This window comes from Molothrus aeneus, chromosome 5, assembly GCF_037042795.1.
Source record: "Molothrus aeneus isolate 106 chromosome 5, BPBGC_Maene_1.0, whole genome shotgun sequence".
NCBI lineage: Eukaryota > Metazoa > Chordata > Aves > Passeriformes > Icteridae > Molothrus > Molothrus aeneus.
The window spans coordinates 25964998-25976559 of record NC_089650.1 but is presented as its reverse complement, the minus strand read 5'-3'; the positions used below and the strand labels follow the sequence as shown (position 1 = coordinate 25976559).

The 11562-nt window shown below is 42.7% G+C and overlaps 1 protein-coding gene across 3 annotated transcripts in view; it reads left to right on the top strand.

The window, feature by feature from the left end:
- Positions 1 to 2184: 2184 nt before the first annotated feature.
- Positions 2185 to 11562, top strand: part of CRADD (CASP2 and RIPK1 domain containing adaptor with death domain) — a 74991-nt gene continuing 65613 nt past the window's right edge. Inside the window, exons 1-2 of one of the 3 annotated variants that reach the window (XM_066550028.1) lie at positions 2185 to 2324; positions 5622 to 5927. In XM_066550028.1, the coding sequence (XP_066406125.1) occupies positions 5630 to 5927 (298 nt within the window). In that variant the 5' untranslated portion in view covers positions 2185 to 2324; positions 5622 to 5629. Of the gene's footprint in view, positions 2325 to 2362; positions 2419 to 2775; positions 2844 to 5621; positions 5928 to 11562 lie in introns of those variants that run through there. The other 2 variants (XM_066550030.1, XM_066550029.1) reach the window with 2 other exon arrangements.

Genomic DNA, 11562 nt, shown 5'->3' with positions numbered 1-11562 from the left:
GGCAAAAAGATACATTAAATGAAGTGATGTAACTGCTTGTTCTAATTTTCTATTTTAAAATGCAGCCACATTATCTGCAATTAAAAGCAGCTGTCAGGATTGCAATAATGAGATTCTCTGAAGTCTCCAAGTTTGGTCACTCCAATTCCAGATATAATACAGTTCCTTAGATCATGACTGAAAGAAATAAAAAAAAAGCAGCAGTGACAATCAGAAGTACAAGAAGGGACAAGAAGCTCTCAGTAGCTGTGTAGTGCTGTGCTGAGGAATGATCGTGTAGACATTTGTGGTGTCTCTGCTCCCCAGAGCTGCTCTGGACTGTTCACAAATGCATCTCCTCACAACTACTATTACAAACGTCATGGCTAGAAAATTTAAAACCACCTCAGCTGCACTTTGGCTACAACAGCAGCATACTTCTTGTCTTGGAGTTACCGACGATGAGTTACTTGTGTGGCTTCCAGTGTTGTCAAATATGTTAAAGCACTGCTCTGAAACAACCCAGAGGAGCAGTTGATATTTTTATGTCTGCATTCCTAGAAGACTAACATGTGCCTCAGACAAAAAAAATATTTACCTTGGTTTATCAGACGTATTGTAATAAGATATTATTTATCAATTATTCACAAGCAATTTGAACCCCTGTATCCAATTTATTACCTGCAAATAATTACAGATAAAAGTGTTATGTCATCAAACCAAAACACTGCTTGAAAACTGCCAAATAAGTAGCATCTCTGCAGAAGCTGGCCACATGATATGTGTATCCATTTTTTAAAAACATTTCTTAAAACCAGCATACAAACTTTGCCTTTAAGGCTGATTTACATTCTGTGTCTACATAAATTCTCAACTGTCAGCCACAGGAAAATCAAAGGAAAAGGATTTAAGATTCTTGAGTGTGGCTGCCTATCTTTATGCAAAATCTTGTAGATAAATATCATGTTAAGCATAGGCAGAATGTGAACTCTACTCTTGGCTACATTTTTCCATGGCAAGTATTTCTTGGGTACAGTATCTAGGAAAGGCACGTAAAGGTTTCCACCACCAGCTTCCAAATACCCTTAAGTATTTCAAATACCCTTAAATTTGTACGATTAGTCCAAACAGAGTGTACAAATGGGATTCACAAGGTGATGACGTTTCTAGCAGCAGTGCAGCAACCACCTTTCCTGCTTTTCCAGAGGGTAGGTATTAGCACGCTGTGCAGACCACAGCCAGCTTGCTGTGCCTGCCTGCAGCTTCAAAGGTAGTACGTTCCAGCACTGGAAGATCTTTTTTTTTTCCCCTTTCATCGCCATTGCGGTCCCGACATGAAAGAAAAAGGGCTGACACCACTCAATCCCGTGTGACACCTGACACCTATGCAAAGATGGAAAAAAGTTATTTCATGATGTGTGAGTGAAAGTGACACTGCCCACTGCCTCATTTTTACAGTGCTGTGAATCACCGTCTTCTCTTTTCTACTGTATTTCACTTCCAGGCATCCGTATAAAATTAAGTGAATAATACAGTATTCAGTAATAGAGGAATAAAACAACAAGAGTGTGCATAGCAATGTGGTAGACCCAGGCCAGCTCTTACTTGAACAAATTATTTTCATCTATTAAAGTTTGTTCATTTTTAGGCTGTCCAGGTGAAAGTAATGAAGCCAAGTGTGTATAGTATTCGATATAATACTGCTCTGTGTTTGATATGAGGATGCCAGCACCACGATGAAGTTCAGTTTAGCGCATACTCAAAAATAGGAACCAGTGTGCCTAGAGAGTAATGAGATCAGCTGTTTCTAATGTCATTAAAACTCTAATTTCGTCATTTCTAATTTAATTTTAGACACAACCCCTCCCCTCACTAAACACCCCACCGCCCTGACTGCTGAGAGCGCAGCAGGTCCTCCGAACTCCGGGAAAGGCGCCTCCTTGGCGGAGACACCTCCCGCCCCCGCCCCGGCGGCGGCACCGAGCAGCGGCGGCGGCGGCCCTGAGAAGCGGCGGCGGCGGCGGCCCCGAGCAGCGGCGGCGGCGGCCCCGAGCAGCGGCGGCGGCGGCCCCGAGCAGCGGCGGCCCCGAGCAGCGGCGGCCCCGCCGGGCCCCTTCCCCAGCCGCGGCTGCTGCCGCCCGGGCCCGGCTGCCCGCAGCTGACATGGCGGCCGCGGGCCCCTCCCGCGCTGGCGGGCCGGGAGCGGCCGCCCCTCCTCGGCCGGCCCGCAGCAGGGCGGCGGCGGCGGCTTCCGGCCGAGCCCTCCTGCCTTCAACAAAGATGGTGCTCCCCGCGCAAGCTCCGCGGGCGCCAGCGCGTCCTGGGTAGCTTCCCGCTCCCCTCGTGTAAGTACGGGGCGGGAGCGGCGGGCGCTCCCCGCACACTGCTCGCTCCCCGCACACTGCTCGCTCCCCCGGGCGCTGCCGACGGCTCCACTTGGTTCGTCCCGTCCCGCCCCAGGCGCCGTCGAGGGGGAAGCAGCAGAGCGGTGCCGCGGAGCCGGTCGGGGGCCGGGGCAGGGGCCGGGCTTCGGCGGGGAGGCCGGGCCGGGCCGGGCCGGGGCGGCGGGGCCGCCTCCACTGGCGCAGCCCTGCCCGGCGGGAGGCCGGGACGGGAGGAAGGCCGGGGGCTGCAGCTGCCTGAGGGGGCTCGGGCCGCCGTGCGGGCAGCTGGCCCTGGCTGTTACCGGAGCAGCAGCTGCCACTCCTCGGCAGGGAAGACGTTAAAAGCAAAACTTGCTTCTTTTTTTAATTTTTTTAATTTTTTTTTTTTTTTTTTTTATTTCTGGCGGGGTAGGGGGATGTGTAAGACTTTTGACCCACAGGCTTGCTGTGAGTAGCCAGAATAATTCATGGGTTAGGCAGGTGAGTGCAGTGGGTGTTCCAGAAAACGGTGAAATGTTTCTAGCAAGAAAACTGAGTGAATGTGCCTTTTTAGTGTCAGAAGGGGTTCTTACCAAAAATTTTGTCCCCCTTCATGGACAGTTACTCTGTCAGATCCAGAAAAATGCAAACCTGCTTGTGTTGGTGTGGGGATGAGTCAAGGAGTGTGCTCATTCAGCAGGTCATGGGCTATATTTCTTAAAATTTGGCTTTATAATGGAAAAGGTCAATTTTGAGACGTATCTGGGGAATGCTTGAGTCATATTTTGGGTAAATGGACATCTCATATTTTTCATTTTCTGTAAAATTACTCGACTAAATTTAATTCAGAGCTTACTTTGAACCCCTAGATACAGGCTGTAGTTAAAATGAACTTGTTAATTCTGTGTTGCACTAAAGCTGTTGCACTCTGTCCCAACACTGTTACACATCAAAATCCTGATACATTTCCATATCTGGCTGCTTAGTTTCTAACTCAGACATTTGATTCTCACAGTAAACACGCACAAAGAAATACTTTATCTTTAAAAAGACCTTAGAAATCAGTATGCCCCATCCTGGAAATTTACCAGGCCAGTGCCAGGACTTTTAAACCCTCAGTTGTGTGCCCTCTGCAGTCAGCAAGGCAAAGGGCTTTTACAGCAGAAATTCTCCCTTCTGATTCTTGGCTTGACAGGCATTTCTCAATGCTCAAAGGTGCAAACCTTTGGTTTGTAAGAGCTTTATTTTTGAAAAGTGTTGGCTGCTTTGGTTGGGAAGAAGACGAACTTGACAAGTTCTGTACAGTCATCCAATATGTGAGGAGGCTCCTGAATGGGGACTCTTGGGGCCCATTCAGAATGTGAAACACAAAAATTCTGTAGTATCTGAAGCAGTTTTCTGCCTGGGTTTAGATGACACCCTCAGAGGTGCTGCTGGATGCCTTTCTTGAACTCTGCAAGTGCTTCATGAGCTCACGGGTGTTCTCCTAGAAGGAAGAAGTAGTAGGATTTACTGCCTGAATTTTGCTCTAGTCCAGAGATTGCTCTCTGTAGTGTAAAGGCTCTATGTGTTGGAGACCAGAATCTTCAGCTTCACCTGTCCAAAATTAGCAACCTAACATCAAGTGGGAAAATCCAGTTCTCTTTCCTGCCTGCTCTTTTTCCGTCTCCTTGCTTGCACTGCCTCAGTCTATGATGGAGTTTGATGTTTGAACTGTGCTTGGCAAACTAGCATTTCTTAGGGACATGGGCTGGCATAGCAGTGTTTGATTCCCACATGATCCCTAGACAGAAGGTAAGCACCTTGAAATTCACTTCAGTAGATGAGAAATGCACTGAGTAGCCCAGGAAAGATGGAGTCCTCCAGCAAGATGCTTTCCAGCAGTGCTTTTGACACTTGATGAAAGCATTTGTGGAAAGTCAGAGGATGTCAGGGTGAGACAGGGTTTTCCAGTCTCTCTCTCATGACTCTGTGCTCTTGCATTCTGTCCAAGGTGCTGCATGCATGCCAGTATGTTCTGTTGGTGACCCTCCTGGATTTTAACAACCAGGCCAACCACACAATTTTGATGGGGCCCTGGGAGTCAGCAGGCACCTCTGATTTAAAAAGACCTCATCAGCTTTCATGCAAAAGCTTTGAAAATCCTGTCTCTCCTTGCTTGTATCCTCAAGCTGAACGAAGTAGAGTTTCTGCAAGGTCTAGTGGTTCAAACAGCAGTTGTCTAGTTTAGTTGTGAGAAACCCTCTTGGTAATCACACTCAACACTTGCTGCTATTTTTTGACTTCATTATTTAGTAATGAGAAGGTATTTAATTGTGTTGTCCTGTCATTTTCTTTTTCAAGTGCCATTAATGGGCCCAGTGATATGTTTGTCATTAAGGACTGGGCGAGACACTTAGATTTGGTTTGAAGGTCTGGCATGGACTGCTGACTTGATCTTGGATGAGCTGCTTGGTCTTTCTGGACCCTGATTATTCTTTTGAAGAGTGGCTATAAAATGCATGTTTTTCAGTTTTTGTCTAGTCAGAGGGTTAGTCAAGTGACATAGAAGCTGGCAGAGGGCATCTGATGCCTTCCTGTGAACACATTAGAAGAGAGGGAGAAGAGCTATTTAAGCTAAGGAACAGTTTTGGCAGAAGAAATGCCTATAAATAGAAGGGGACAAATTTGAGGTGGAAATTCAAAGAAAGTTTCTTCTCATCAGAACAGTTGAGTTCCAGAGCTGTCTTCCAGGATGATTCAGGGGTGAGAATGACCTGATACCTAAGGTATGTTTCTACCCCTCTTAAACTTGAATTGCATCTTGTAGGCCAAAGATACCTGCTGATTCTGTCCCTGCTGCTTCTGTACTGCTGCCGTTTTTGTAATTGTATCAGTGGTCAGGTGTGATATCTCTTTGATTTTGGGGGGGTTAGTGTCTCTTAAGGACTGGCAAGTGCCCTAGCTGCCTTTAGTACGGACCTAAACTAGCAGGATTATTTGGCATGGGTTTCACTCCAGCAAAGGACTGGTCTTTGCAATGCCAAATGTTCTATTCTTGTCTAGTATTTCCCAGAAACTGGATCATTTTACCTTGTGTGACAGTGAAATCTGAGTGGAAAGAAGATGATGGGGATCATTAGTAGTTTTGCCAGGTTGGTGATTCTGAGTTTGGAGTTTTCTCTGAAGGTTGACAGGTGTCAGACATCACTTTTAGATGTTCAGAAATCACTTCTGGATGTTAAAGGTTGAAGTATTTTAATCTTCACACATTTCCTTACTCCTTTTTGCACACTCTAGGTTGCCTGATGGATGCCAGAGACAAGCAGCTTTTACGCTCCCTGCGCCTGGAGCTCTGCACAGAGGTGCTGGTGGATGGACTCGTTATTCAGTATCTCTACCAAGAAGGGATTCTCACAGACAGTCATGTTCAAGAAATAAAAGCCCAAACCACTAGTCAGAGGAAAACTATGATGCTCCTTGATATTCTCCCCACCAGAGGACCCAAAGCTTTTGATGTGTTCTTGGATTCCTTGCAGGAGTTCCCATGGGTTAAGGACAAGCTGATGCGGAAGCGTAAGGAAATGACAATACAAGATCCTTCAGGTAAGGCCAGGGTTGCTGTTGCTGCTATTTTGAAGCTTGTTCTCAAGCCATAATTTCAAAAGTATTGAATATACCAGTAATTTCAAGTCATGTGTCATGTAAACTCATGATACCAAGAAAAGGGAACAGCCTTAATTTCCTGGAAGCTACTCAAACACCAGGAAATATTGCAAAGTTTGAGACATGAACAGGGCTGAGTTTCAGGACACAAGAAGACAGCAGGAAAGGCTACCTTGGGAGAGGCTAGGATATAGGAGGACCCATAATCCATTGCCTCAAAGGGAATGGGCTATAAAAAGTAATTTTGACTAGCTGAAGAACAGTGTCTTTGCCATCCATATCAATACTGTTTCATTTATGTATGTTTTACAGTGGTTTGTTCAGGAATCATTTATATTTACAGAGTTTTTATTTGTTTACTTTTATTATGATTTTAATGTAATTTTTATTTAGTAGTATATGCTAATTTAGATTTATTTAGTTTATTATATTTAGTGGAGTGCAAATATCTAGGATCATTACTTGCAAAATTACTAGCTGTTGCTTATTTTTAAAAGAAATTTAGGAGCTAACTGATTATTTACTATAATCTATGGCTTTTTGGCATTTAAATGTACTTCTAAAACTAGTTTTCTAGACTAGATGTTTGTTCAGATGTGATTTATTTACCAGTTTATGCATGCAATTGCTGAGCTGTTTTGAAGTCAAGACAATTGCTTTAAATGCACATTTCTGGCAGCATGCACTGGCTGCTAACCTCGTGTTACCAGCAAGGTAGTGAAATAGTCCTCACTTGGGAACATTTTTTCCAAGCAGTCTGATCAATGTTTCTCCAAGCCCTTCCCTCCTGCTGTACCCCCATTGGAGTGTGGTCATACCTACTTTGATGCCCATGACATGTGATTTTTCCAGTGTCAGTGTGCTTTGCGTGAGACTGAAAGCCTGTGAAGAAGGGTGGCTAAGACCTGTTGACCATCATGTCCACCTGCGTCTCAGTTAGCTGCATGTTCAAGAACATTTGTCAAGATCTGCTGGACAAATCTGAGATTATCTTACCTTAGGACATTTTTCATGGAATATTCTGACAGCTGGTCTTTCTGTTGGTCTCTGTGTACGTTGGTGTGTGCGTGCTTGGAGATGAGTAAATAATTTTCAAAATTTGGGAATAAACGTCCTGTGCTGCCTAAAAGTTCTCAGCATAATGCAAACTATGGCATTGAGTGTGCTGGAAAAGGTCTTGCTCACTTAAATACTGTCATGCTAGTGCTCTTTATTTGCCTTACAAATCAGCCTCTTTATTTGATAATTGCTGCTTAAGCTGCTGAATAATCTTGTGTGTGTTCCAGACATACACAGCCATTAAATACCGTCGGGATCGTGTAGTTTGTTACCGAAAAAATTGTTACCAATTTTTGTCCTTTTGGTTGTTTTGTGGATTGCTTGTTCCTGCTCTTGATCACTTGTGACTAGTGTGCTGGATTTCTGCATATCAGGTTCTCTGGTTTTGAGTGGGCTGACAGTACTTGATAGTCCTATTGCTAAGTTGTGTTAATTAGAAAAGGCTTCCAGGTTAGATCAAAGGTTACTGTTACTTTTATGGTGGCAATACAGAGAGTAAGAATAGGATAGGAGGCAGAAAGCCAAGTTTGTTTTAATATTTAGGCATGTTCTTTAGAAACCCAAGAAAGAGAGCACCATCTGTGCCCTCAAAAATGCTGAGTGCGCCCTGGAATGAATTGGAAACTATGGTGGCAGCATCAGGGCTGATTACATGCAAGAAAATGTGGTTTGGGATAAAAAGCTTCGCTTTGCATTCTAACAACAGACTTGGAAGCTTTTGTCTTGGCGGAGTACATGAACATATGGGCAGCCTTAAGCATGGAAAAAACCATTGGCTCTAATAAAACTATAAGCACATTTAAAATTAAGTGTGTTCTCTAGTGCCATGCTAGATAACTTAACTTCTGCCTTATTGGAAACTCCTCTTCTAACTGATTATTTGTCAATGGTAATTTATTTTAAAGAAGCCATTTGTGGTGAAAAAAGCTTGCCACATATACACTATTCTTCTTTTAGACCCTAAAACTTTTAAAATGGAAGTTGGTTTTAAGTCCCCAGATTTTAATTTTTTTTTTCCTTTGGATCATAAATACTATGGAAATGGAATGCTTTCTGTTCACTTGCTTATGGTCACTTAAGATTCTGCTAAGGAAAATATCCTCTGTTTTTACAGACCGTTTTGCAGGACTAAGGAGTGGTAGTAAATTGATCCTTGATGGAAGGTTTTATTTTCATCTTTTGCTTCTCTGAGGTTACATGTAGGATTTTTAAAGTTAGTAATTAAATAGACTGTTAGATTATGTCTGTCTGAACCTGAAAACTGGGATGTACACAGTGATTTTTTTATGTAGGCCTTTGAATTATTTTGCATTTTATTCAAAGAGATCATGCTTTCTGTCCTTCCTACAGCTGAGAAGTATAGTTGGTAAAAGAAAATCACAACCATAATTATTTAGAAACTTTTAGTTTATTTTCTTTTCCTAGTAAAAAACAAGCCCAAACCAACAAATCAAACAAACAGCAATTTCAGTAAGAAAAATATTTTTGTTGATATTGTATAAATATGATCTGGTGGACCAAGCAACTGCAAAATGGAAGCCAAAGTCTGAGATCTAGGCAAGATGCTGCCACTGACTCATTGTGAATCTTTGAGCAAATTCTTTCAAGGCAATGACTTTATTGATTCCCAAGCTGTGTAACTCAGTGTAATTTTCATGGAACAGCATAGAGTAGAACTGTAAATTGGCCCAGGATTCAACACAGACTATGCTGTTTGGCTGCTTGCAAATAAATGAACTTTAAAACCTCTGATATCCGGAGTTTTATTGCTAAATGTCAGTTGACTTAAAAATAATAGTTCTGTATTCTGTCATCTAATGTAGTTCCATTGAACACAGAAGACCTTAATCCTGCAGAGCACAAGGAATAGTTTTTCCATGAGAATCAGGAGGGTGATGTGCAGGCAGATAGGTCCACTTGCCTCTGTGTAACTGAAGCAAAGAGACTCAAGATCTCTTCCCCTTGCTTGTTTACTTCATGCAAAGACAGCCTTTTGCCTAGGGTCCCCTTTCTCGTAAGGGAACCCTCATTCTTTTTTCATAACCTGGGGAAAGCATAGTTGTAAAACTCCAAAATCTCAAGAAGGGAGTTTAAAGTCATGTGCTTTTGGAGGTAAGTATTTATGACTTGAATTGATTTAAAGGTGATAGGGTATCTTTCTGGCTTGTATAACAACCTGTGATAAGCCAGTTCACCCTGTGCAGAGTGGCATTGCAAGACTTAATCATTATAAACATCAACCACAGCATGAGTTTCTGGTTTTGAAGATCAAAATTTCTGCCATAGTAAGAGTTAACAAAAGTAATGTGTGTCTGTTTCATTGGGAAATGACTGTTCTGGTTTTTCTGCCCTAGTTTGGATAGCTTTATGCCTTTGTCAGGAGCATAAATCTTCAATATAGTCTTATAATTCCCATGAAAAACTACAGCTGTTGGCAACAGAATTCCCTTCTTTCTAGGAACAGCAACAGTTACCCAATATATTTTGCACTGAATTAAAAAAAATACAAGTTTTGATGGTGTTTGTTTATCAGATTGTTTTTCTAATCTCTCTCTGCTTGGGAATTTCTCAGCCCAAGTATTCTATTTCTCTCCATAATATATGTGCTGTAAAATAATTTACTTCTAAAAGTGTTAGTACTGCACCTCTTTATAGTATAGATGACTTCTTCATTCCACAGGAAATTGCAGCATACTGAGAACAAAAAAGTGAGATACGGTGTTTGCCAAAGGAGTCCTAGAGCAGCTGCTTCTATCTGGCAAATGTTAGTGAATTTAGGGCATCAGAATTGCCATGGGAAAGCTGTACTCTCACAACTAGGCAGGGAATATTTTCTAATGCATAATTTTGTTGTGGTACGTGGTAAACATTAGCGTCCTGCTAGACTTGGGTGTTCATTTGAACAAATTTTAGCCTGGTTGAGGTTTTTCCCTGGATGTGTGGGGAGTGTGTGTTGTTGTATAGCTGTAGAAATCTTCATGTTGTTTAACCCTTTGGATGAAGCATGCAGATACAAAGCAAAGCAAAACATGTACATATCCCGAGAAAGCCAAACTTCCCTCCATCCCCTCCCAGCTTTCCCAAAGTCCTTTTTCCACAGCTGGGTTGTGGATTTCTAAGAATTTGAATTCAAATGCAAAAGCATTAGTACATAATTTTAGTATCTCTTCTTACCTTTTGTTGGCTGCTTCCTGCCTTCTTCCTATCCTGCTTCCTCTCCCATCTAATGCAGTAAGGAAACAGCCTGATCTCTTGCCTTTTCCATTTAGATGTCAGATAGGAAAAGCAGCTGAGGAATCCCTTTTCTCTCTCTAAAATCATGGACATAAGTCTGTAGTTTTTTTCCTTTCTTCTCTTTCCCTCCCCTCTCTTGTATAGTCTAGTGGCAGAAGGGGGAGTTTCCTCCCATGTATGTATGAAGGAAAGGGATGGGCTTAGCAGTCTTGGCCTCACTTGGTTGACCTGGAGATGAAGGAATGCCCTTGTGCCACATCCTAATGCCTGGAGGCTGCAGGAAATGTCCTCTGGTTATCTGGAGCTGTTCAAAGGCATCCTCATAGGAGAATTTCCCAAACTCTTTTCCACATTCCCATCTCCCCTGAAAATCGGGTGTTACATTTATGGCTTTGGCTGTGTTCCTGACCGCAGTGAGATCTGTGAAGTCTGGCAGTAAAGGTTTGTGCACACACTCAATATGAACCGTATGCATCATGACATGGACAAGTCATTGACATCTCTGGTACTATGGAGCATTCTATGTATGTATTTTTGGTTTAATATGTGTATAGATTTTTTTTTCCTTCTTTTTCTTTCAATTTAAGTAGCATCTGCTTGCTTTATTTTTTTGTCGTGTTCATAAGTAGCTGGCTTTATGCTGCTTATATCCTACTTTTTCACTTTGAGAGGCCTAAATTTTAGGCATTGGTGTTAGGAAGTCTTGTTTCCAGCCTCAAGCAGTTTCTTTCAGGTAAGTTAATGGAAAGATATACCCATACTTGGTGTTGTACTCAGTAACACAAATATGTGAGGCTAATATTAATAATATAGATTTAATAAAACATATAGGCCTGGAAACAAGAAAGGAGGAGTGAGTTCTGGCACGAGAGGTGTTTAGACCAGCTGTGCTCAATCAACTACTCTTAACCAATGCCACTAAGAGGAAGCAATCGGTAACTGGTATTGAAGACTCCCTGGTGTAGGAAGTGGAGACCTCCATGTGCTGACCAGATCTGATGCCTTCCAAAGTTTGCTGCTTCCCAAAGGACTGGATCACAAAGGTTGCCAAGACCTGGCCAATCATCAGACTTTGCTGCTCTCTCATATTGTTATAATACTTCATCAGATTAAAGATGACTGTAGGGCTTGGTGATCTCATATGAAGGGATTGATTCCAAGCAGTGTTCTCCACAAATCCATGGAGCTGGATGGGATATATCTGAGGGAGCTGGACTATGTCTTTGAGAGGCTGTTTTCTGTTTGGTCGGCTGTGGTAAGCCAAATGCACAAAATACAGTAA